A 22,966-nucleotide genomic window follows, 5' to 3' on the forward strand; every position below is an offset into this window, starting at 1 on the left:
TCCTTAGGGTAATGCCTTTGTCATTCTGTGGCTTTTTAATTTCCACCAATAAGAAACCCGGTTTCGAAAATCTTAAAAGCTATTCAAAAATTTTCCCTCTGTTTGATCCTTCTTCGTTTATCTTTAAACTTAGTCACCGCTGGTAAGAAGCGTTATACTTCGTGAAGTTATGGTTTTGTTATCATTGATCATTCATTACTATTGCTTGTTTTGTCCTTAATAAATTACAGAGAATTCTACATTAGAATGTCCTACGTCGTAAGTCTTAACATTACAGCAGTCATCATTCGTTAAAGAGTTTGCAATTTATGGTCATCCTATGTAAAATTTTACCATAGGCTAAGAACTCCACTCAAAAGCCTGGTCTTGAGGAACAAGAGCAACCCAAGATCCACCGTATCCGTATCACCTTGACTTCTCGTAATGTCAAGAACTTGGAAAAGGGTAAGTTTCGGAAGTCACAAATGATCATAGAGAAAGGGAAGAGTGAGAATTGTGTGTTAAGCTTACTTACCATATTTATAGTTTCCTCTGACCTTATTCAACGTGCCAAGGATAAGCAATTGAAGGTCAAGGGTCCTGTTCGTCTTCCCACCAAGACTCTCCGTATTACCACTCGTAAGTCTCCTTGTGGTAATGGTTCCGAAACTTTCGATCGCTTCGAAATGAGAATTCACAAGCGTTTGATTGATTTGCACTCTCCTTCTGAGATCGTCAAGCAAATCACTTCCATTTCTATTGAACCCGGAGTTGAAGTTGAAGTCACCATTGCTTAATTTGAAACGATATGATATGTATATGCACATGCATCTATCCGTTTTCTATGTCTTTAGCATAGTGTTTGGGGACCTTTTCTTTGTTCACTTTCGTTGAAAAATGTATTGGCACGATTCAATGAAAGCTCGTGAAGGATTAGGCTTTTGAAATAAAAAACGATTAAAAAAAAGTTTTTAGTTGTTCACGTTGACTACAGAGATAGTGCGATTGAGTCAGGCAAGAGGATTTCTTTAAAAGAGACACTGCTTAATAGCATGGGACCATTGAATTTGAATATTTGTTGAATATGATAGACCTGAAATTTTATGATTTTTATTGTTGTCTATATTCACACTTCTGAAATGATCGGCTAACTGCTCCCGAGGTACACCCAAGGGTGGTTGAGATACGGAAACTATTCGTGCATTCTGTATGAAGCAGAGTTGATGGAGGCTCTGAAAAATCATACATTGAGGCTCGTTCGCTCGTATGCTCGTTCGCTGTCTGTGATGTTGGCTAATATTTATAAGTCAAAAGTCGTTCATAGAGGTACTTGTAGTATGGTTTTTCATACTGTTAAAGAATGTATTTTCAATCGTCAACTTTTATAGAAACTTATAAAAGGATAAATCGTCATTTGTTGAAATAGTAACAAATATGATAGAACGATGGGCAAAGAAACAAAGGTACAACATTGTGCCTAAGGACGACTATACGTGCTTTTCCAATCTATATACGGGTAGATTATCGGTCAGCAAGAATGGATATTGTCAAATTCACTGCACGCTAAAATTTGTATGATCTCAGCAAAACAAATCCATTGTCAATACCTGCTGTTAGCGTAGCTGCCACATCAAACAGAGTCTTGAATACCCCCACTACCAGGTCGTACCGCACCTATATCCGTCACCGCATGTACTATCAAGCACGTCCCTACTAATTTTGCCGATGGCCCCACTTTAGCTATAGAAATAGGTCCCTCGAGAAGAATGGTCAATATGAGATACTTACTCTTTAGATACAACATCGTTATGAATATAGCTTGGCTCCCAAGATATCTGATACTCTTTAAGAGCCGAGCAGGAAAACTTTTGAAACGCATAGTAATCTGCGATTTGAGCTCGCGATAACACTATCTTTTTGTTTTCGTTCTGTGGAGAGAAAAAAAAATGCGTGTAAGTGCTATTTACTGTACACAGTACTAACATTTTAATTGGAAATCTTAGCAGTATATCTGGAGCAAGAGATCAAAACGATCAAAACTCAGACAGTATGTATTTGGTTGGTAGTGCAAAAGAAATCGAGCTTTTCTTTTTTACAGCTGATTCAACTCATAGCTTTGTGAAGATTAACATGCCAATAACATTCGGAGGAGCACCTAAATGTCCTCGCTGTGCAAAGTGTTAGTTTGTTTTCTTTTTCTCCTCTGAAATAATGATCGATATATTAAGCCTTCTTTTTTAATATAGCTGTGTATATGGCGGAACAGGTAAGATTCCGAAGAAGTTATTATTAGTATTTAGAAAAGAAGAGTATAATGACAGATCAGCATTGCAAATTTAGGTCAGTGGCCCAGGCGGTTTTTGGCATAAGTCTTGTTTAACCTGCAAGGTAAACCATTTGAACAAAGATAAGCATAACGATATTGTTCTAGAACTCAATGAAAACAAACAAAAAAAAAACGTGTTATTTTGCAGGAATGTAATAAGAGACTTGATTCGACTACTTTGACAGAAAAGGAGAACGAGGTAAAAAATTGAGTATAATTTTACAAAGTATTTGGAAAGCCGGTTGGCGTATATTAATGAAACGTATTGTTCAGGCGTATTGTAAAACCTGCTATAATAGAAGATGGGGGCCTAAAGGATACGGGTTTGGTAACGTTCGGATGATGATTGATTAACTCAAATTCAGACTCTCACAGTTTCTGTTATATAGCTGGAGGAGCTGCGTTTCTGAGCACAGAGACCAAAATGCCCAGCGAGGTATTGAAAGAAAAATACAATGATGGAACTCTTACGCGATCATCTTCTTCTCGTGTGACACCACCATCACCTGTTCGAGACAACCCAGCAGTGCCAGAACAGCAACAACAACAACAACGAGAAGCGCCTGCATTACCTGCCAGAAACAAGACCGATACATCGTATAAAGGTACTCTACCTCCTGCTACACCACAGCGTCCGACCCAACCTCCTTCAGTAACCGATTCGAGGACTACACCCTCAGTAAAGCAGCAACAGCAACAAAATGCTTCTGCATCGTCTTTTGGTGGTTATTTGAAGCATCACACTAGTTACACGCCCCGTAAATTCAACTTCAACCAACAACAAGATATATGTGCACGATGTAAGAAAGCAGTCTATGCTGCAGAACTGGTGTTAGGAGGCGGTAACAAATATCACAAGTACTGTTTGAAGTGCAAAGAGTGTGGTAAACGATTAGATTCTACAAATATGGTGGATCGTGATTCAGATTTGTATTGTCGAGGCTGCTACTCTAAAGCATTCGGGCCTAAAGGATTTGGTTATGGTAATTTGTTGACAACTGAAGGTGCATCCCGTTAATGACAATTGAACATAGCCTAAAATAGAATAAATTAGACTCAAATCTGTATACTGTTATTTTATAAACACTTGCTGAGTAATTGATGGAGTAATATTGCATAACCTGTTTAATTTGACATGAGCATTGGTACATCAGGATATATACTCGGTATATACATGCTTCTGGTGTGTGGGTTTGTTTTTGTATACTTGTAAACTGCTAACTAGCTGCATTAAACAGTCTTTTCCTCATATGGTAAGACCTCTTTTCTTCTCGTTTTTATACGAGAAGACTTATGACATAAGCGACGAGAACGCATGTCTTATGGTATATCAATGACCGAACCATGTCGTCGCTCATCTCTAGCTCAACTCAACTAATAATGGCTCAACTTGGGGTAAAAAAGAATCTTATAAAAGGGACCAACATTTCCTACATCCTTTTTGGCTTTCTATATCAATCATTTTTCTTTACTCTATTATTTTAAACAAAAATGCCTCTCTCAAAATCTGACGCTAAGAAGGACCAAACCATGGGTAACGTCAAGGACACTATAGGTGGTGCTGTTGGTAATGAATCCATGCAAACAAGGGGCAAGGCTCAAAACACCGCAGGTCATGCTCAAGACAATGCTGCCGATGCTAAAGGCTATGCTAAAGGAACCGCTGATCAAATTAGTGGCGCTGTCAAAGGTGCTTTTAATTCTCTTACTGGCAACACTGGTGATGAAACTGCCAACAAAGCTCAAAAGAAGAAGGGCGAAGCTCAAAAGTCAATGCACTCTTAAGCGTGCAGAGGCAACAATAATATGTTATACTTTACCCTTTGCTATAGTTCCATATGCATTGGAGCTGCTCTGTCAAAAACGAAAATCAGTTATCGACTTGATTTAAAAATAGCTTACTTACTTTCTTTCATTTTGATCCATTCCCATTCATTTTTTTATTTTTTTTTATTCCCTTTTTGAATAAACTGTATTTTATTCTGCTTATAAAAATTCTGAGGCACGACGATTTCTTGATGAAGAAAGGTCTTTCTATTATATACAAAGATGTGGGTTATACTAAAAGGAATATATAATACTTATAAAGAAACAGATCTATATTTGAAGAAGCATGTAGCCAGCTTTTACTACAAGTACAACTATTATACTTGCTTATAAATACTAAGATATACCTAAGGATCTTTTACTAAATTCATACACAGCATAACTAATACTAACAGAAGGAACGACTTTGAATAAGGTTGGACCTAAGCCTTTGTAAAATCCACGAATGCCATCAGCATGAAAGGTCTTTTTAGCAGCATCCAGTGCTGAGGTATATACATAAGGATGACCTGGAGTACCTTGCGCCTGCAATCTATAGTTGATAAAGTTAGGATCACTTAACGATTTCTTACGTTCCTTTTACTGTCCCAATAAATATCCTATCAGCCCTTACCTCGTTCGAATCATATTCAACGGGTATACTGTCGTGGCACCAATCGACCCACTTACCATCCCACAAGCCCACAGGATCAAGACATTCGGAGGCTTACTTTTGCCTTCTTCATCCTTTTGTGCATTCATGTATTGCAAATAGGTCACTTTTAGCGTTTCATAAATACCCATATCCAATGCTTGATAGGGAAACACGCCCATCAGACTCACAGTCAAACCTGGCCAAAACCCTCTGACACCACGCGTTTTGTATAAATTCCGAGCCGTATCGATAATGATACTTTTCTGTTTTGTTTTAAATGCCTGACTACTGGATCCCGTTGATGTTGCCGCTGCTGCTGCTGTTGCTGCTTTCTGTTGCTGATGTTGTTGTTCTTCCAGCATATGTTTCGATGACATGATACGTGTTTTTAGTGTTTCTACAGGATAAATACAAAATTGAGCACACAGACCTGCAACACCGCCTGCAAAGAATCTTGCACCAACAGGAATATCATTTTTATCGGGCGAGTGGGTGAGTTCGGCTAGTATAGATTTGGTGGTTTCAAATACATAAAATTTGATAGCGGATTCAGGTACGATTTTAATGACATTGAGACCGTTGCCAACAAAGAACCCACGAATGCCGCCTTGTTTATATATATTTTTCATGCCTTGTATAAGTACAGATTGAGATGGTTTCGCGGTTGCTGCAGTAGTAGATGATAACGAAGCGGTGGAATTTTTAACAGTCGACAATGAAGGTGTTGCGGGTGCTGACTTCTTTGAGATAATGGAAGTTTGAGTGATAAGGTATACTTTAAGTCGATCGAAAGGAGCGGTACAAGTTCGCGAAACAGCGCCGGCAATACCACCTGCCGCTAAGTACTTATAGGCGTTGTGTGCTGTCTCGTCCGTGTGAGGAATGACAACTTCAGCGTCGTGGGTGAGTTGCGTAGATGATTGATAATATTGGTATATTTCTAATAATGTCGTTTCTTGAGGCAATAGCTAGCAAAAAGCCAAATGTTAAGCGATAAAAAAGAGCCATCTTAGTAAGCACTTGGTTACTTACTAATAAGAAATCTCTCCAATCTTGAAAATCGATGTATCCATTGCCCTCTACATAAAGACCAAATAGATTAACGTTTGGCTATTTTGCTTTTAAAACTCTCTAACACGATATATATACCTATATCTATAACATGCATGAAGTTTTGAATATCTTCATCGGTAACATGAATGCCAGCTTCTTTAAGAGCAATTTCCAAATCCTTTGGATGTATTCGATAATCAGTTTCTTCTGCTGTCTTGTGCAAAGTTTTATTTCCTTTATTATTGTCATCCGTTGGCTGTCTAATAATCTTTGAAAACAGTTCCCATAATTCCTTTTCTTTCTCTAATACATAAGTCCGGAATTCCTGGTAATCAATAATTCCATCCTGTGCTGTATCACATTTCGCTAATAGATCAGTGACATAGCGCGTATGAGCTGGCAAGTGAGTCAATTTAAGAAATCCTCCAAGTATGGCTTCCGCATCTAAGTAACCTCGTCCTTTCTGGTCTAGTGATTCGAATAGACTTTTTATACGAGCTTCTCGCTCAGCTGCTTTTTCATCAAAGTAGGGGTGAGGTGAACCAGGTATCGACGAGCTCATGTCTACAATGCGATTGCGGACATAGTGCAAAGGAGAAAATGTAAATATGAATGAGAGATACTTTGGGCTATACTAGCCAGTTCCGGGGTGATTTAGATGAAATTCTTACCATTGATCTACAATCAAGATGGATTGAATATTTATAATCGCTCTCTTTTTTACAAACTATTTGAAATTTTGGCTAAAGTCAGCAATGATTAAATTACAGAATATTAGATGTATACTCTTCTGTTTTTGTATTGAAAAGAGTATATATAATTAGTAATAGTAATAGTAGAAGTAACAAATATGGTATAGGGATGAAATAAATAAAGAAATACAGTAGCAGAGAAAGAAGAGAAGAGCAGTGACAAAGAAAAAACGGTCGATGTTGTATTTTTCTATTTTTTTACGTCTTAAAACTTCACTAACCTGGTATATTCTTTTTATCGGAGCCCCCTCTTTTTTCTGACCTGAGTGAAAAAAAAAAAAATAAAGGCTCCCTGCGGACTTTTTTCAGACGTTGGTTTCTGATCTGCTTCATTCGGGCCACTCTTCACAAATTCTCGTACACGGGTTTACGTCAATACATTATCACTCATTTTCGAACTTTAAAACTATTTTAGGAATTTCTTTGAAATTTAAAAAGATCATTACATAGACTAAAGGTTTGAAGCTTTATGCTTTAAATGGATGTTTTTATATAGTAGCATTGCGATGCGCAAAAATATTAAAAAAAAAAAACTTGAAAAAGCAATCATAATACAGATGAAGCACTGTTACGATTTTATACAAAAAAAAAAAAAAAAGAGTAATTGCGTCTATGGAAACGGGCAGATTTTTTTATTGAATAAGGCCTCTAACAACCCTTTCAGAATGGTGAAAAGCAAAGTAAAGCAGCAAACATACGTCTGCGTTGATAACAAGTATATTAAAAACGGCAAAGAAAAGAGTCAATGATAATAGAGTGAATACAGTAGTCAGATTAAATCACCATTTACCTTCGAATGCTAACTGCCAAAGAAATTAAAAGATTCATGTGAGATGTACCAATAAGCTTGCTTTACCCAAAATGATTCAAATTCTCGTCACAATAAGGAAGGGAGTGCCAAAAAGTTATTGTGCAAATATCGATCAAGGTACCTTTTTTTTCAAATCTGGGATAAGAAGTTGACTTAACAGGATATTAATTATCATCAAACGCATCCCTCTTTCTCTCTCTTTCTCTCTTTCTTTACCTTCTGATCCTCAATAAGCATCGGTTTACTTTTTATTGACGATATGCTTCGACCTGTTTTGAACCGTGTGGTAAGGAGTAGAGTTAAATCGAAACAGACTTTGTAGCTTATTATATATCATCTTTAATAAATTTTAGATACAACAAAATCATACATTTGCCAAGCGAACACCTACCGTTATTAGATGCTTCTCCTCGCAATCATGTCTTATGAGCAACCAACAAGCTTTTTCTGCTGCTCAAAAACAGCAACAGGAAGCACAACAAAAGACGAAACAACAACCTTCGGCAACCTCTGCCATGTCTTTTAAGAAACATATTCGTCAACGTCGTTTTGGTCCCGTCGTTCCCATTGTTCCTATCGCTCCTACAGTCGAAGATGCTGTTACCAATATTCTCTATAATACCCCACCATCTAATGCTCAATATCCTGGTGAGACTCGCCATGTCTTGAACTGTTTGGTTCAGAACGAGCCAGGTGTTTTAAGTCGCGTATCTGGTATTTTGGCCGCTCGTGGTTTTAACATAGAGTCGTTGGTTGTGGCGAATACCGAAGTGGAGAATCTAAGTCGTATGACGATCGTATTTAAGGGAAAGAATGTTCAGATTGAACAGGCGAGAAGACAATTAGAAGATTTGGTAAGTGTCCTAAATATGGAGTCATGAGAGAGAGAAAAAGTTATTGAAAGAGCTATTTGTGTGCTAGGTTCCTGTCTGGGCTGTTTTGGATTATACAAAAACAAAACTGATCGAAAGAGAACTCTTACTTATCAAAGTTTCGATTCTTGGTCCTGAACATTTACATGAACAACTGCCCACAGCTAAGTTAGATAATGAAGTAGAATATGAAGACGAAAATATATCACGCTATGAAAAGGTAAGACGATGAGCAGTAAGGTGCTCAATAAAGCAACTAATATAAGGATATCACCCAAACTGACTTTTTCACATTCGTAAACATTTCCCTTGAAACATTTATTCTTCTATAGCAGGCAATGGACGCTCCTGCAGATACTCTTCGTCAGACCTTCTCTCATTTGCGTGCCTTGACTGAACTCACTCGTCTCTTTGAAGGTAAAATTGTGGATGTTTCGTCAGACTCTGTCATTATTGAATTATGTGCCAAGTCAAGCAGATTGTTATCCTTTATCAAACTGTGTAAACCGTTCGGTATTTTGGAAGCATCTCGAACAGGTAAAGAGGATAAAAGAGTGATTAATGAAATTTAGGGTGATCATAGTAATCATTGCTAACTCTCTTTTTTTTTTCACTATTCCTGGGTTCCATAGGCATTATGGCAATGCCTAGATCTCCTGTTCATGATCACTATGAACCTCAAACTGAACATTCTTATGAGGATGATTCGGACTATGTCGATCCTTCTACTTTACCTCCCGGCTAAATTACAGTATTGATTCTTCTCCTCATTGTCACGAATTAAAATAGCATCACATGAATATAGATATGAATAATTAAATGTAAATGCCTTTCATTTTCTTTGAAAATCGCTTCTTTCTGCATCTATTTCTTTAATTTTTTGGTCGCCTGTATCCAACAAGAAAACCTAATATATTTGACAAACTAACAATGCCTATCAACTTGTTGTCTTGATCCACAACAATTAAGCGGTAAACTCTCTTTTTTCTAATGGTTTTGAAAATAGAGTCCAATGTGTCATTCAAAGTACATGTGTGTACACCAGGGTAGTTTTTAGGTCTTGCTTCCATTGCCTCACCCACTGGAATATCTAATTCTTTATACCTCCCTGACCTAGCGATGCTCTATTCAAAGAGTATTACAGGTGAAAAGAGTTGTAAATGTGAGTGAACTTTTCTTTCCTTTCAATGACAGGAAAAATTCCTATGCTCTTTTTTTGTTTACCATCACATCTATTGTTTCATATACATTTAACACAACGTTATTGGAATCAACAATCGGTACAGCGCTTATATTTTGCTCAACAAACATATTAATCACTTGAATCACTGGCGTTGACATCGAAGCAGTGGCTATATTTTTATAAGTTCCAATCTTCAATTCTGATAAAGATTGACGTAAAACTTTCGAATATTTAAACTACAAATTTTATGTAAAAAGAATTGAGGGAGGTCATCAGAACAATTTCTAGCTATACGCATCATTTAGTATCCTTTATTTCCTCTGATACTTACATTAGAAGCAATAAACTTCAGTATACGATACTGTGTAATCACACTGACAATCATTTCTGTTCCGGTTTCCGGTTCTCTATCCAACAATGGGACTCGATGAACTCGACTTTCTGCTAACATACGGCAAGCATCGTAAAGCGTAGCCATAGGATCCATACTGGTGAGCTGAGGAGCTACGGCTGCAGCTCCCACAATATGTTTTTCAACATTTCGTAAATGGGCCAATTCAAAACTTTCAATTTCTCGGAATGCCTCGTCAACAGAAGCATGGGTATAGTAATATTGAATCAGATTGATAAAATCAGCTACGGTTAACATACCGGCAAATTGTTGCTTTTCACTTGACCATAACGGAGCAGATACAATACCTTATTATTCACAAGAGGAGAAGGGAAGAAGTTTGGTAAGATAAAAGAGCGGTTCGTTTGTAAAGTGCAAAACGGTATGTCTTACCATTTTGAACCAATGCATTGAGCGCCTTTTTCACCAAAAGTCGAGTGTCAAATACAATCAGTCGGTAACTCACTGGTAAGACATCATATGCTGTGTGTTGTTTGAGGAAGGAGCGCATCAGGACTTGTATTTCATTTTCACTTTGGTTGTCCTCTGCGGATTTATGCACGTTGGATGACTGGTGGGGGTTTGTTTGTAAGGAATCTTCGTTTCTGATGGACGACATATTGTTCGCTTTCAAGATATCTATCTATCTATATACACAGTACAGTTGTCTAAGTTTGGCTAATATGAGTAGCCTTAATACAATATGCAAGCTGGAACGAGTGTGATGACAGTAGGTATAATAAAAATAAAAAAAAGAACAAAAAAAGAACGAAATCTTACATAAACATTTTTGTCTAGATGACGATCATTAACGCATGTGAAACACGAACCTGCATAAAAAAATCTATAAAACGATGGGACACTTGCTCTTGTACAAAATACCCACATACAATAGTAACGAATATAGATGTATATCGCTCAACTCCTTCAGCTACGGTGTCCTGTACAGGTGTAATAATAACTGTCCAAGAGAAGATTTTCCGTATTGTTAAAAGTAGCAGTCTCTGTTGGCTGCGTCAATTGTATGTAAAATTATTTACTGTCTATATTCTATCGATAAGCCCGTTTTCAAATGCTGAATATTACTACTTTTTAGCCCTACGATATCTATTGAAATCAACACTAAGTTGTACGTGGACAAGCGCTTTTCCCCTAATTGAAGCATGTTTATTTCTGGAAGCTGCTAATGTGGAGCTTAGAAGCGCATTGGCTTCATATCTAAATTGATAAAGTGATTCATAGGGGAATTCAAAATGATTATGGCAAATGGCTGACTATTTTTATTTACGAGTCTTGCTTTCACAAAACTCGTAAGTCAATAGCCCGTTGTGGACGTGATCGCTCTCGTATGGTATCATTTCTGCAAGAATGAATTTCCTTTCTATCGGATACTGTGTTTCTATCCGTAGTAAGATCAGCACTGATTTCAAGCAATGGAAATGAACCGTGAATACTGAAGTGAGTGAAACGAAACTATTTTAAGAACTATGACACTTCCATGTCAGAAATATTTTAAGAAAATGAATGGAGTGACGAAAACTTAGTCACATATTGCTGATACATATAGCAGCATATTTCCATGTTTGATCATTCACTAGTTACACTGTGAAAGGAGGCATGAAACAGCGTTGTACATTCTGCACTGAAAGACAAGAGGTTCCTTGAAAAATGACAATATAGTACTGTTTAGCGTTATAATTTTAGCAGCACTTGGCGAAATAATTTCTCTAAATCAAGCAAATTTGACCCATTTAAATGCCTTTGTGTTGCCATCCCTGTACTACTTCTAAAAAAAAAAAAAAAAAAAATAGAGGCTTCCAAAGATTAAAGGGGCATTTATTGAGAAATAAATAGGATAAGGCATTTCAGGTACATGATTCCTATTCTCCCTTTTTCACTTTCTTCTTCTCTCTTCTCTTTATAGACTCTTTACATTGCTTCCCTAGACCTTCCATAGGATAACAATAGCATTTGTTGATTCTAATTGAGTCACTCAAACTTTCAATCAGGATGATTCACCCACGCCTTCTTTTTAAAAGGAAGGTTAATTTATTGATGAGTCTGTTATTTGTTTCTTGTGTTATCTATTTCTCAAACTCAATACATCATCAAGTTTTCCATCTGACAACGCCCATTATGGCAACACCCGATACAACGACAACAACTCTAAAAAATAATAAAGGTGTTAGGATATCACCGTTGCTTCAGAAACAAGATAAAGACGATTATAACCATCCTAGTAGTAACACTAATGAAGAGGAGAAATACCTTGCATATTTACCGCACTCAGGTCTCTCTAATCAACGAATCGAATTAGCCAACGCACTACTCTTGTCCTATATGACAAATCGCACGCTCATTGTTCCGCCTGCATTTCTCGGTAGCGTATTTGGATGGATGCAGCGAGATCAATTATTGGATCGACTAGATTGGCTAACAACTCCTAAAGCATTTACTAAAATATGTCAATCTCCAACACCAGGCGAGCTAGCCACTTACGTTCAACGATCTAGATGCTCTGAATACAGACAATTTGCGATCATGGACTGGACAGAGATACATGATTTCAGTCCACTTACTGAGCTTGGCATCAATATAAAATTTCAGCAGATCTTTTCCATGACACAAATCAAAAATGATCTTCAAATCACAAACGATGAACGAGATATTTATTTACATCAAGATACTCAACTCTATGATTGGCGTCTGTATCAAAACATGACGGAAGCCGTTGATCTGCTAAAAACTCAAATGAACTACTTTGACTCCTTTTCAGGAAGACGATATTATAAGGTATTAATGCCACATCATTTTCAACGACGACAGGAAAAGCTGTTATTTTTGGGCGGCGTATTTGGATCGACCAGAATTCATTTGATTGAACCAGAGGATATAAAAATCCAAGAGCGAATAAAGGCTGTGCTACATTATCGGATGGACACGCGTATAGGAGATGCAGTGAAACGGATAGTTGACTATATGGGCGGCAAAGGCACATTTATGTCGGTCCATTTTCGAACAGGAGACAACCCATTCCGAAAGGAAATCGGGAATAATCTGAGGATATTTCGAGAGAATATGACCCAGTTATTGGTACAAGAGGAGCATTATCATGACTTACAACAGTTGAATGAGCGACAGCAGTCTACTGAGGGTATAACTGAAGAAGAAGATACAGGCAATATTCATAATGTTCTGGAAGAGAATGCAGAAGTTATAGATAGCACAGAGTCTGCTACTACTCAATGCTTGAATATAGTAGCGCCTTCTGATCTTCAGTCTATCACTTCTTCATCAGCATCAAATTTTGATGAACAAACAATAAATAGGGTGAAAGTGTATATTGCCACTGATCATAAAGACCCTAGAAATCCCAATCGTAGTCAACTATTGCCTTGGTTCCGCGATTTCCCTTGCACTACAGTTTTAAAAGATTTACCGAATTATTTGTTTGATCCATTAGACACGATGCACGATATCGTTGTTCCGACAAAAGAACTCAGACCATTTTTGATACCTATTGTAGATGCTATGGTAGCTGCACACGGTCGATATGTATTAACTACTCCAAGATCAACGTTTTCGGGATATATAAAAGAGTTACACGATGTATGGGTGTAAACAAAGCGTCAACACACGCCTTATACATGTACATAGAATCAACAACCTCATAAGTCACCCTGCGTCCTACTCATCTCATATTACCATCTTACTCTCATTTCTCTCTTACTATCGCGTTGCCTGTCAATAAATAAACACAGCAAGCTTCTTTTGTACATATTTATTTCAGAAGGATAAAATTTTTTGTTGGTCTGTTACCGATTAAGCATCGGCTGCTATTAGAGCAACAATCATACGGTATAAATAGAAGAAAAAGCACTTAAAATTCATAATAAAATAAAATAGACATGATGACTGTTAGAAACTTTTCGGCTGTAAACATAATTTGTCCTGTATAGACTACTTACAATCAAATAAAATCCTAATTTGATGAAACACTCTTTTTTGTGCTTCGATAATGTTCGAAATATCTCTGTTGCATCATACATATGTCGACCATTTATAACTCTGTTGGATTGAATTTAAGCGACGTTAGAAGAATGAATACATTGAAAGCCAGGCTATCCGTTTCACTAGCTTACTTATTCGCATTATGTGCTAACAAAGGCAAATTTAATAGCATGGATACCCAACTACCATTGATAAGGAACATAAAGAACAAAAAAGCATGGGCACCCATTTCAGGTAATACAAACTACAATGTAAAACAGTTGATATTCCCTTAAGATATGCAGCAGATAAACAAAGAAATTAGCAGGCAATACCTGATTCAGTTTGTTGCAGAGGTCAATTGGGTTGATGTAGTCACATTCCAAGTCTGAGAACATAATGACCTAAAATGTTATTCCAAGTAATCATTTGTCAAAGGAATTCGAGAAGGTTGATCCCTACAGCTCCACAATTAGGAACACTTACAAAAAATACCATCATAAATAACAGTAAAGCAGCCATAATGACTGCGAAGAGGAACAGCATAGCTTCACCAGGCATCATTTTTAATAAGCGAAAAAAAACCAAAAAGGGGCAGTTTCTGCCAATTATGCGGTATAGAGTGTCAAATAAAGAAAACAGAAGAGGCAATTCAGCTCTCTCTCTTTCTGCTTGCATACATCGCGCTTTTAATTTTTTGTTTTCCTTTTTATTTCCATTTTTGCATAGAAGCGTTCTTATACAATACGCTCAAGTTCTCTTGCATAACCTAATGTACGAGTAATAATTTGTTCTTGAGGGATTTCAATATTTTCATCGTCTTCAGAAACGAAATAGAGCTTTTGTTCAGCTGGATTAACTTTCCATCCGCGTGCATTGGCAAAATTCAATAATTCCTCAGTATTCTTCAAGAACAACAAAGTACTGGCATCGTTTAATGGAAGATATTCATAGGCTTTTTCACTACAGCTTGCAATCTCATGTCTGAGTATCCGAAAGAGGGTCTCCGTATCAGTGTTTTGATCCATATTCGGAAAAGTACGGTTCATGTTTATAGGCTTTTTTTTTTTTTTTTTTTCTTCTTTTTTACCTGATTGTATCAATTAAAATATCGTAAAAGAACAGAAACTCCTCTCCTTGAACTGTATTCCTTGTACTCCAGACCTTATTATAACTACCCTCCATCAAAAATTGCTCTAGTACATAGAAAGCACGTACAAATTGATAATGGTCAATTCCTCTTTCTGTTTCAATATTCTTCCATTTTATTCCAAGCTTATCCTTACCTAAATCAACAGCCTGTTTGATATACTTGTTTGTTTGCAATTGATCAGAATCGATGGTCTCGAGTGCTGTATGGAAATCGGATAATCTATTCTGAGAAAGTAATCGCAGCAAATTAAGTCCAATCAAGGGATACATTTGATCTGAAGGAGGAAGGGTTGATCTACAATTGAATATACTTATTTTCAGCTTTGATGCCGTACGGTTTTAAAGGTTACGCTTAAATTCAAATACTTACGCAAGGTCATGATAGTATGTATTTAACTGTGAGATATATCTTTCAAAAGAAGCAATATCTTTGATACGGACACTGTAGTAAGCGCCAATTTCAAGAATATCACCTATGGTAAACAGACATTTACAAAACTTAACGATTCCTGCTCTTTACTCTTTCCGGAATATTTGGTATTTGGTTCAATAAGTGCTGTCTTACGTGCTGTCGTCAGAACATTGTGATCAGTCTTTCCTGCAACTGGTACAAAAGCACCCAATTCAATCAAAGCAATCTATTACACAATTGCGTAGAATTAATTACTTAGTCTACCCTTATTATTACCAAGAGTGTTCTTTGGCAGACTTGATTTTGGATTGATTTGTTACCTTAGCCTGGGACAAGAGTTGACCAATCTTTTGGAGATTTGGTGAAGAGGACCTGATTTCTGATTGAAGTTGATCACGGAGCGCCTCCAGTTGTTGAACAGTCATATTGTATTGTATGTTAAAAATTATTTCAGCGGTTGTTATTTGTTGTTGATTGCTCCTAGATTGTAGCTAAATAGCGAAGAGTAATATGAAAATGCCAAAGTTTTCTGGATGCTTATTTCTTCAGGCTATATGTACGCGCAATGATATCTCCGTATTTCAATCAACGCAAAAAACACGTAATCGCACAGCAACAAGACACAGTACCCCTTACTATATAATTGGCTAAGCAGAATTCCAGCGCTACTATTGGCTCCAAGATATATCACGTGATTACATGATATCTATCAGCTATCATATTCCAAATTTTTAAATTTTTATCAGCAAGTGTCATGGCCGAGTGGTCTAAGGCGGCAGACTTAAGATCTGCTCCTCGTAAGAGGGCGTGGGTTCAAACCCCACTGACACTAGTATTTTTTGCCGTTGGACTCTGTGGTGTGCGTAATGTGCTTGGTTTTTTTTTTAGGTTTGTGCTGGGTACGGTTGGTAAATAGTGATATCGATGTAGTTAATAATATTTTGCGATCGTCCTTTGGCGATACGTGGCATAAAGCATATATGCCTTATGGATCTATATTATAATAGTATTTTGGGTTTTTTTGGTCTATTTTGGTTCGCTGTTACGCTTTTAATGTTTGTGTGCTAAGAGACTATAACTTTGATAAAATTTCATGTTGTCACGCTTGTCATATCAACAAACAACCATATGTCTAATCAACGGCCTCGAATCAATTATATTAAGTTACTCAATAACTCAATTATAGGCTAATGAGTAGGAAGATACTGTGAAGTAAAGCACATGCGCGTTTTGATTATTTAGCTTTAAATAAAGCTTTTACAATAAAAAATAATAAGGGTATCTAGCAGGTAGTAAAATACATATAAATCTTCTTTTTTTTTCTTTTTTTTTTTCTTTTCTAAGTGATATACTCTTCAATCTTTCTACTTTTGATCATAGTGTCCTAATCGAGGCATGATGATGATGAATAAATTACTCACAACGTCTAACGAAATGTTACAATAAACGTCGATCTCACATATCACTGCTTATATCTTGGCTCCCGTTTGGTAAGCGGTGTGTTCGATTGCGTACATTTAAACATTAGGTCAAATGTACGATAAATGAAACAACATGAGAAAAATAATATGAATTAAAGGTAATCCTTATGTAACATTAACTACCTCACATAAGAACCGAAAAGGTTATCTCTATGAGATATATTTTACTTGGGTTATCTATAGTTCTATGACGTTCAGGTAGATAGCAAAAGTAGTATATGTAATCGTAGAATATATTGATACAGCAAGCATAACATAATAGTCAGAGTACTATTCCTTGTTCAATGATTAAAGTCTGGTTAGAAGTAAAAGGCTCAATCACTCTTTATTGATGCATGAAGATCTCTTCTTCGGTAACATCTATAATCACTTGTACAATATGTAAGCTACATAACTGGGGGCCACTGAATATTGGATTATATGTATAGCTGCAAATCACCCTGGAACTGCTAAGATAACGCATTACAAATCAATTCGCTCTGGGATAGACGATTAATTATCCATCTAAAGGGAGGACATTTTCTTCTACGGAAGCTACTGACTCACTGAGTATTATCTGACCATAATACATAAGAGCTAGTTATAGATCTCGATACAGACAGCAAACATTATAACTCTTCATTAATAGTAGAAATTCTAGTTTTCTTTTCTTTTCTTCAGCTTGTTTTTGGAAAGGGAAATAAAGACAGTGGGTTGATTTCGTTAAGCTTTCGTATTTATTTTCTGTTGTGCTATTCTTTATTATTGATTTTAAAGTTAAATTCATCGGATACCACGCCTAGATGTCAAAACTTAACTAGCAACACAGTTTCCAGAATGTATATCGTATATAGCACCATCTATAGCTCAGTGTATAGCGATACTTTCCATGACTCAAATTTGCTTTCATCTGCAGATCTTGTTGGGGGTTCTTCTAGAAACACGGATCATTGCATATCCGTTTAGTTATTTTTTTTTTTTTTTTAAGATGTGATAAGTACAAGAATTCAGGGCAGGCAGTAACATGAGAAGAAACATTATTTTCCATATTCTACGCTATCTTTCAGTTACCTCTGTGTTCAAAATGTCTAACGACTGATCATCTGTTTTAGACTGTCAGCAGGGCTTAATAAAGTAGAGAGTTAGAGTTACTTTCAGATTAAAAATTCATTGGAAAAGAATCTGTTCAATATATAATAAATTATCCTTGTCTTTGGATTACCTACATACAGACAACTTCATATGCTAAAAGTAGCCCCTATGAAAGTTGTAACTGTTGGAAATTGTTGTCTTAGGTCCTCCTGGCTTGCCTATTTGAATAATTCAACAGGTAAACTTTATATGTTGTAAAAATGCAGGCAGAATAATAGAGTTTTTTGCTTGGGCAATCATGCATTTCGCGTAACCCCTGAGCTATGACAATCTTTTGTAGCTTCACTACAGAAAACCAAAATAAATAGAAAGTATATATAGAGCTGATTCATATCGACTCTTGTTTCTAAACTTCAGACAATAATATTCTTCCTCACATTTTATCATATACAATTGAAAAGTGCCAACTCAGAATGCGTACTATTATTACCATATTGCTTACAATTGCTTTAAGCATTCAAGGTGCGTATTATCTAACTGTATTGAAGAGCTCTCTACACGTCTAACGCCATTTTTTTACTGAATTCCTTTTCAATCTCCATAGTCACTGTTGTTTTGGCAGGAAAAAAAAAGGACCATTTAAGTGATACTGATGATAGTGACGCAACTGTCTGTGACGATAAAATTAAGACATGTAAAGCTGACATTGTCAATATTGTTAATAAACTCAAGTCTGCAAATGAAGAGGTAAATATATAGTAATTCAACAGGCTCTTATACATCATTATCTTACTAAAATACAATTTTTTTTGCTATACCACATTCGTAGCTCCTATATTTCAAGGGTACCGATGGTTTTTTAGCTGCTTTTAGTCTTCATACCGCTGAAAGGGAGATCGAGGATCTGATCCATAGGGCTAGATATGATTGCTGTGCTATTCCTAGAGAGCTCACGGAAGCAGAAACTAAAGATATCCTTGACGAAAAAGAACCCCTTGTTGCAGAGATTCGTCTTATTTTGACTACTATTTTATCCAAGAAACCTCAACTTGAGCACGTTCTATTGGCTTGCAGTCTTTTGAGAAACGATCTTAGAAATATTCAGGCCTTGGTAAGGCCGCTGACTACCTGCTTAGCAGAAAGAGCTGATAAAGACCACAAGGATGATGTCAATCGAGCTGCTGCTGAATTGGATGGTTTATTCTCCAGCGCTATCCGTGCTATTTAAGCATATTTAAGCCAATTTACAATTTAAAACATTAGGATCCCCAACTCTCATCATATTATTTCTATTTCACAAAACTAAATTCTCGTTGACAATACTTATCATAACTCAAAACTATCAATAAAACTATCAATGATTAAAGACACAATAACCACTTCCTTTCAGTATGACAATATTGCTTGCGTTTTGTCTTTAAATGCATGACCACCGCCAGTCAAATACTTGTATACTCCTAATTCGTATTGTTGGAGACATACGATTAGTTGCTACCGTAATTCGAAAGACCATTCTACATCAGGCAGCAATACAGTGCGAACGCTCGAATACTCTTGTATTATATAACTGTAGGACTAATGCCGCAAAACTCGTTTTATGCCTCCAATATCACCCTCAATCGCTTTTAGTAAATGAATAGCAGTATCTGTTTAAAAAACCATCTATAATTGCTAGATTCTGCAGTCAGATGTTGCAATAATATCCAACTAAAAGTGGTAAGAATTGGTAGGTCGTAGAATGTCAGAGGAGTATATAATCGACACCATTGGAAATGCAATGCAGGATTGACACCCGTGAAATCGAAGTTTTAACAAATGCATACAAGTTCCTTCTTCAGAGACAGCAACTGGTCAGCGTCCTTCTCAGCGGGCATAAGATTTGCTTATAGTCTCCGTATTTGAAATAAAAGGCACCTATTCTCAAAGATACTCGTGATACTGACTTACGACTTTGAACAAGCGTAAAGGCTGTAATTAAACCATTTTATAAAAGTAATACCGGTTTAAGCTGCTAAATCCAGTGTTCTCTCGACTATCAAACGATGCTTTAATTCGATCAATTCGCAGATGTTCATACGAGTTACATCATGCTAAAGAATCCACTAAAAATATCTCAAATAATCGTGTACGTTATATAGCGTCAGACAAACAATAGTGCTTAACCTGTCAGCTTTCACTATTCGTAAGAATAAGAGATAAACTTTCTGAAACATCTGGATGTACCAATTGGAATAATTTTGAAATGCCAAATTCATTGTTCCTTTTGAGAGGTAAGCAGCAATAGCACTTTTAAAAGTATCCGACTAGTGTTCAATGTGTGGCGGTGGGAAACATTTAACAGCTCCTGCTGTCATAAATTTAAACTTTGACAAACATTTGTAGTACAGGTTGACTAAATTGTATAATTTACAATCTTTTCACACAAGATTTTGACTTCAACTGTTACCACGGTTTTCTGTCACTTTTTGAACCTCTTTAAGAAAAATTACCTTAATAGCCTTTTATGTAGTGTGTAATTTTTGATCTGCTTTTAGACCTATAAAAATTGAAGCTCGCTACCTATGTGAACAAATTCTTTCTCTAAAGTACAAGTAGTAGGGCAATAAAATAGACTTTCAGAATTGTGCAATTCTACTTTCTTCATTACCTCTTCATTTTCTGCTTTCACACTTAAGATCACGAGTTATTTCGAAGCACTTCTGTAAAAAATAAATACTTGTAGTACACATCAATGACTGAGCAAAGGAATATCATCAGCAAAGAAAATGCAGTAAGTAACATACATTGACGGTTTATGTTATGCTAAAAGAGGTCACATTTTTAAATTTTCCTATTTTAACATATCAGTCTATTAACACCACAAAAGAAAAGAATGCTCCAGACGTTCAACACGTAGAATCCAACAATCTTGATTATGATGCTCAAAGGTTAGCCGATTTGGGGTATAAGCAGGAATTCAAGCGTGAGATCAGTCTTTTTGTTCAAGCAGGCTTTGCATTCACTACAATGAGTGTACTCCCAAACTGGATGGTAGGATTTGGCCCAAGTATTGTAGCAGGTGGACCATCCTCTTTATTTTGGGGCTACATTGTGGTGTCTCCATTCGTTTTATGTATTGCCTTCTCGATGGCTGAAGTTATATCTGCTTATCCATTAGCTGGTGGCGTCTATTCCTGGTCATTTCTACTCTCTAATAAGAAATGGGGTCCCTGTAAGTTATGGATATGAAATTGCCAACTGAAGATTGAGAAATAATAGTTTAACATTATAAAACAGTCATGGCATGGATTACCGGCTATGCATATTGCATTGGTTTAGTTACAGCGAATATGACGCTTGCTTGGTCTTGTGCCGACTTTGTTATCGGCATTGCCAACATCCTAAACACCAAACAAATCACTGCTCAAGGGGCATATGTAGGCCTTTATTGTGCTTTTTTTGTTGCAGCAACAATATTCAATCTATTCGGTTTGAAAGCAAGCTCCTATCTGAATAAGTTTGTTCTCGTTTGGGTTGGTATAGGCACTATCCTCATTATTGTTGCAGTTCCTGCTATGGCGCCAACACACCAGAGTGCCAAATGGGTATTCACTGAATTTATCAATAGAACGGGCTATACCAATAAAGGAATGGCATTCCTGCTAGGCTTACTTCAGTCGGGCTGGACATTAGTAGGCTATGAATGCGGTGCACAGATTGTCGAAGGAACAAAGAAAGCCGATATCACAGCACCCCGGGGAATCATCATTTGCGTTTTGGGGGCCATTATTCAAGGATTTGCGCTTATTCTCATTACTTTGTTTTCCATTCAAGACGTAGACAGTATCCTAGACTCAGCTATGCCCGTAGCTACTTTTTTTATACAGGCGACACGTAACAGTGGGCTCTGTGTATTTTTCTTGGTCATTATGCTTGTAGCACAATTTTCATCGTTATGTAATTCTATGCTGGCTACTGTGCATATATTCTGGGCTCTCAGTAGAGATCGCTGCTTCCCTTACTCTGGAGTGATTTACCAACTTAACGAAAAGACGCGAGTCCCTGTGAATGCACTGATATTACAATTAGTAATCTCAATATCACTTATCATGCCGGTAAATACCAGAAACTCGAAGACCAGCACTAACAAATGCAATATGAAATATTAACGATATGTACTTGTATATTTAGGTTTTTGGCTCAGAAGTATATTGGCAAGCGATCATGAGTGCAGCCGTTATTTGCATCAATGTCTCCTATGGCCTGCCTCTGCTCTGTCGTCTCTTTGGCGTTCGAGATGAAATGCCAAAGGGTCCCTTTAGTTTGGGAAAACTTAGTATACCTTTGAACATCATCAGCATAGTTTGGGTGTGCTTCTTCAGTGTCATTCTATGTATACCATCTGTGTCACCTGTGACAGCAGAAACCATGAACTGGGCATCTGTAATGATTTGTGGCATTATGGGATTTTCTATCATTTTTTGGTTAATATCCGGTCGAAAGAATTATACAGGGCCAGTGGAAAATTCAACAGATTAAAGAAAAGCATACAGCACAATGCATGTAAATTAGCATATTATTAAATTACCTTAACGCAGAACCTTACTGTCAATTACAACAAAAATTGATGTTCCTGTTTATCAAGAAAGTTATCAATAGAAACATACTAAGAGAGCGTTAATAACAAATCACTACTCTGTGTATAATACCCCTCATTCGTACAAATTAATTAAGGTAGTTTTAAATCCTTGTGAACCAAATATTTTGTTGCAAAATTCCGTATGTACTCTGAGTCTTCCTTCGTGTTTGTTTCCTGTACTTATATTTCTATTTTACTTATTTTTTTTTTAAGAAAAAGAAAAAGATCAAAAGTCGTACGTTCTAAACAATAAATAATCCCCGGTTCAAATTATCGTGTACTTCCTACTGTATCCTCCTTTCACTTCGCAGAAGTAATCAATCATTTGACTCAACACTTCCGAGCTTTTGAACTCTTAGCGATTTGTGTAGAAAATACATCTCAGCTTATTGTCAAAGGTTTATAGAGGCTAAT

At 36.7% G+C, this 22,966-nt stretch overlaps 11 protein-coding genes and 1 non-coding gene across 12 annotated transcripts; 8 read left to right on the top strand and 4 right to left on the bottom strand.

Moving 5' to 3' along the window:
- Positions 1 to 246: 246 nt before the first annotated feature.
- On the top strand, positions 247 to 776 carry BDF20DRAFT_906611 (40S ribosomal protein S20; the record flags this gene model as incomplete). Its single annotated transcript, XM_053083293.1, has 3 exons — positions 247 to 258; positions 339 to 444; positions 526 to 776. 3 exons carry the CDS (start codon positions 247 to 249, stop codon positions 774 to 776), a joined length of 369 nt encoding a protein of 122 aa, XP_052934600.1.
- A 1,333-nt stretch (positions 777 to 2,109) lies between these two features.
- On the top strand, positions 2,110 to 3,323 carry BDF20DRAFT_822500 (uncharacterized protein; the record flags this gene model as incomplete). The annotated part of the gene is made up of 7 exons (XM_053077704.1): positions 2,110 to 2,158; positions 2,226 to 2,245; positions 2,320 to 2,367; positions 2,454 to 2,504; positions 2,579 to 2,633; positions 2,695 to 2,741; positions 2,892 to 3,323. The coding sequence occupies 7 exons, from the start codon at positions 2,110 to 2,112 to the stop codon at positions 3,321 to 3,323; spliced, it is 702 nt and encodes a 233-aa protein (XP_052934601.1).
- A 317-nt stretch (positions 3,324 to 3,640) lies between these two features.
- Positions 3,641 to 4,256, top strand: BDF20DRAFT_876964 (uncharacterized protein). Its single transcript, XM_053081410.1, has one exon. The coding sequence runs from the start codon at positions 3,797 to 3,799 to the stop codon at positions 4,088 to 4,090; it is 294 nt and encodes a 97-aa protein (XP_052934602.1). The 5' UTR covers positions 3,641 to 3,796; the 3' UTR covers positions 4,091 to 4,256.
- BDF20DRAFT_876966 (mitochondrial carrier domain-containing protein) lies at positions 4,257 to 6,796 on the bottom strand. The gene is made up of 4 exons (XM_053081411.1): positions 5,916 to 6,796; positions 5,799 to 5,845; positions 4,746 to 5,734; positions 4,257 to 4,664 (listed from the first exon to the last, which is right to left on the bottom strand). Exons 1-4 carry the CDS (start codon positions 6,379 to 6,381, stop codon positions 4,469 to 4,471), a joined length of 1,698 nt encoding a protein of 565 aa, XP_052934603.1. The 5' UTR covers positions 6,382 to 6,796; the 3' UTR covers positions 4,257 to 4,468.
- A 732-nt stretch (positions 6,797 to 7,528) lies between these two features.
- BDF20DRAFT_876978 (uncharacterized protein) lies at positions 7,529 to 9,379 on the top strand. The gene is made up of 4 exons (XM_053081412.1): positions 7,529 to 8,236; positions 8,304 to 8,474; positions 8,587 to 8,791; positions 8,887 to 9,379. Exons 1-4 carry the CDS (start codon positions 7,808 to 7,810, stop codon positions 8,997 to 8,999), a joined length of 918 nt encoding a protein of 305 aa, XP_052934604.1. The 5' UTR covers positions 7,529 to 7,807; the 3' UTR covers positions 9,000 to 9,379.
- BDF20DRAFT_822208 (the adenylate sensor from Amp activated protein kinase complexed with Amp) lies at positions 9,127 to 10,339 on the bottom strand (the record flags this gene model as incomplete). The annotated part of the gene is made up of 4 exons (XM_053077671.1): positions 9,127 to 9,378; positions 9,479 to 9,673; positions 9,769 to 10,136; positions 10,222 to 10,339. 4 exons carry the CDS (start codon positions 10,337 to 10,339, stop codon positions 9,127 to 9,129), a joined length of 933 nt encoding a protein of 310 aa, XP_052934605.1.
- A 1,625-nt stretch (positions 10,340 to 11,964) lies between these two features.
- BDF20DRAFT_822392 (uncharacterized protein) lies at positions 11,965 to 13,449 on the top strand (the record flags this gene model as incomplete). The annotated part of the gene is made up of 3 exons (XM_053077690.1): positions 11,965 to 12,558; positions 12,745 to 12,971; positions 13,158 to 13,449. The coding sequence occupies 3 exons, from the start codon at positions 11,965 to 11,967 to the stop codon at positions 13,447 to 13,449; spliced, it is 1,113 nt and encodes a 370-aa protein (XP_052934606.1).
- Positions 13,450 to 13,589: 140 nt separating this feature from the next.
- BDF20DRAFT_587806 (cornichon) lies at positions 13,590 to 14,455 on the bottom strand. The gene is made up of 5 exons (XM_053075816.1): positions 14,305 to 14,455; positions 14,154 to 14,222; positions 13,971 to 14,083; positions 13,797 to 13,896; positions 13,590 to 13,707 (listed from the first exon to the last, which is right to left on the bottom strand). The coding sequence occupies exons 1-5, from the start codon at positions 14,380 to 14,382 to the stop codon at positions 13,651 to 13,653; spliced, it is 417 nt and encodes a 138-aa protein (XP_052934607.1). The 5' UTR covers positions 14,383 to 14,455; the 3' UTR covers positions 13,590 to 13,650.
- On the bottom strand, positions 14,437 to 15,894 carry BDF20DRAFT_877006 (COP9 signalosome). The gene is made up of 6 exons (XM_053081413.1): positions 15,703 to 15,894; positions 15,536 to 15,608; positions 15,341 to 15,443; positions 15,105 to 15,265; positions 14,909 to 15,014; positions 14,437 to 14,802 (listed from the first exon to the last, which is right to left on the bottom strand). The coding sequence occupies exons 1-6, from the start codon at positions 15,805 to 15,807 to the stop codon at positions 14,556 to 14,558; spliced, it is 795 nt and encodes a 264-aa protein (XP_052934608.1). The 5' UTR covers positions 15,808 to 15,894; the 3' UTR covers positions 14,437 to 14,555.
- Positions 15,895 to 16,130: 236 nt separating this feature from the next.
- BDF20DRAFT_t108 lies at positions 16,131 to 16,214 on the top strand. Its single transcript has one exon. It is a non-coding gene; the product is annotated as a tRNA-Leu (tRNA).
- Positions 16,215 to 18,381: 2,167 nt separating this feature from the next.
- BDF20DRAFT_1001707 (uncharacterized protein) lies at positions 18,382 to 19,162 on the top strand (the record flags this gene model as incomplete). The annotated part of the gene is made up of 3 exons (XM_053074619.1): positions 18,382 to 18,456; positions 18,539 to 18,681; positions 18,764 to 19,162. Exons 1-3 carry the CDS (start codon positions 18,408 to 18,410, stop codon positions 19,160 to 19,162), a joined length of 591 nt encoding a protein of 196 aa, XP_052934609.1. The 5' UTR covers positions 18,382 to 18,407.
- A 2,101-nt stretch (positions 19,163 to 21,263) lies between these two features.
- BDF20DRAFT_822658 (amino acid/polyamine transporter I) lies at positions 21,264 to 22,452 on the top strand (the record flags this gene model as incomplete). Its single annotated transcript, XM_053077723.1, has 2 exons — positions 21,264 to 22,028; positions 22,105 to 22,452. The coding sequence occupies 2 exons, from the start codon at positions 21,264 to 21,266 to the stop codon at positions 22,450 to 22,452; spliced, it is 1,113 nt and encodes a 370-aa protein (XP_052934610.1).
- Positions 22,453 to 22,966: the final 514 nt, after the last annotated feature.

This window comes from Mycotypha africana (genome assembly GCF_025528875.1).
Source record: "Mycotypha africana strain NRRL 2978 chromosome Unknown BDF20scaffold_7, whole genome shotgun sequence".
NCBI lineage: Eukaryota > Fungi > Mucoromycota > Mucoromycetes > Mucorales > Mycotyphaceae > Mycotypha > Mycotypha africana.

Excerpts from the sequence above, each read along its gene's own strand:
- BDF20DRAFT_876964 (XM_053081410.1), top strand. The coding sequence starts at position 3,797 with ATGCCTCTCTCAAAATCTGACGCTAAGAAGGACCAAACCATGGGTAAC.
- BDF20DRAFT_876966 (XM_053081411.1), bottom strand. The coding sequence starts at position 6,381 with ATGAGCTCGTCGATACCTGGTTCACCTCACCCCTACTTTGATGAAAAA. Across the intron at positions 5,846-5,915 it reads CATGCATGTTATAGATATAG|AGGGCAATGGATACATCGAT; the intron begins GTATATATATCG and ends GTCTTTATGTAG. Across the intron at positions 4,665-4,745 it reads TTGAATATGATTCGAACGAG|ATTGCAGGCGCAAGGTACTC; the intron begins GTAAGGGCTGAT and ends TATCAACTATAG.
- BDF20DRAFT_876978 (XM_053081412.1), top strand. The coding sequence starts at position 7,808 with ATGAGCAACCAACAAGCTTTTTCTGCTGCTCAAAAACAGCAACAGGAA. Across the intron at positions 8,475-8,586 it reads ATATATCACGCTATGAAAAG|CAGGCAATGGACGCTCCTGC; the intron begins GTAAGACGATGA and ends ATTCTTCTATAG. Across the intron at positions 8,792-8,886 it reads TTTGGAAGCATCTCGAACAG|GCATTATGGCAATGCCTAGA; the intron begins GTAAAGAGGATA and ends TGGGTTCCATAG.
- BDF20DRAFT_587806 (XM_053075816.1), bottom strand. The coding sequence starts at position 14,382 with ATGATGCCTGGTGAAGCTATGCTGTTCCTCTTCGCAGTCATTATGGCT. Across the intron at positions 14,223-14,304 it reads TATTTATGATGGTATTTTTT|GTCATTATGTTCTCAGACTT; the intron begins GTAAGTGTTCCT and ends ATAACATTTTAG. Across the intron at positions 13,708-13,796 it reads AATTAGGATTTTATTTGATT|TGCTTTTTCTTCTATTTATA; the intron begins GTAAGTAGTCTA and ends ATGAATTTTAAG.
- BDF20DRAFT_877006 (XM_053081413.1), bottom strand. The coding sequence starts at position 15,807 with ATGACTGTTCAACAACTGGAGGCGCTCCGTGATCAACTTCAATCAGAA. Across the intron at positions 15,266-15,340 it reads ACATACTATCATGACCTTGC|ATCAACCCTTCCTCCTTCAG; the intron begins GTAAGTATTTGA and ends ATTCAATTGTAG. Across the intron at positions 14,803-14,908 it reads ATTTTAATTGATACAATCAG|ACATGAGATTGCAAGCTGTA; the intron begins GTAAAAAAGAAG and ends TCGGATACTCAG.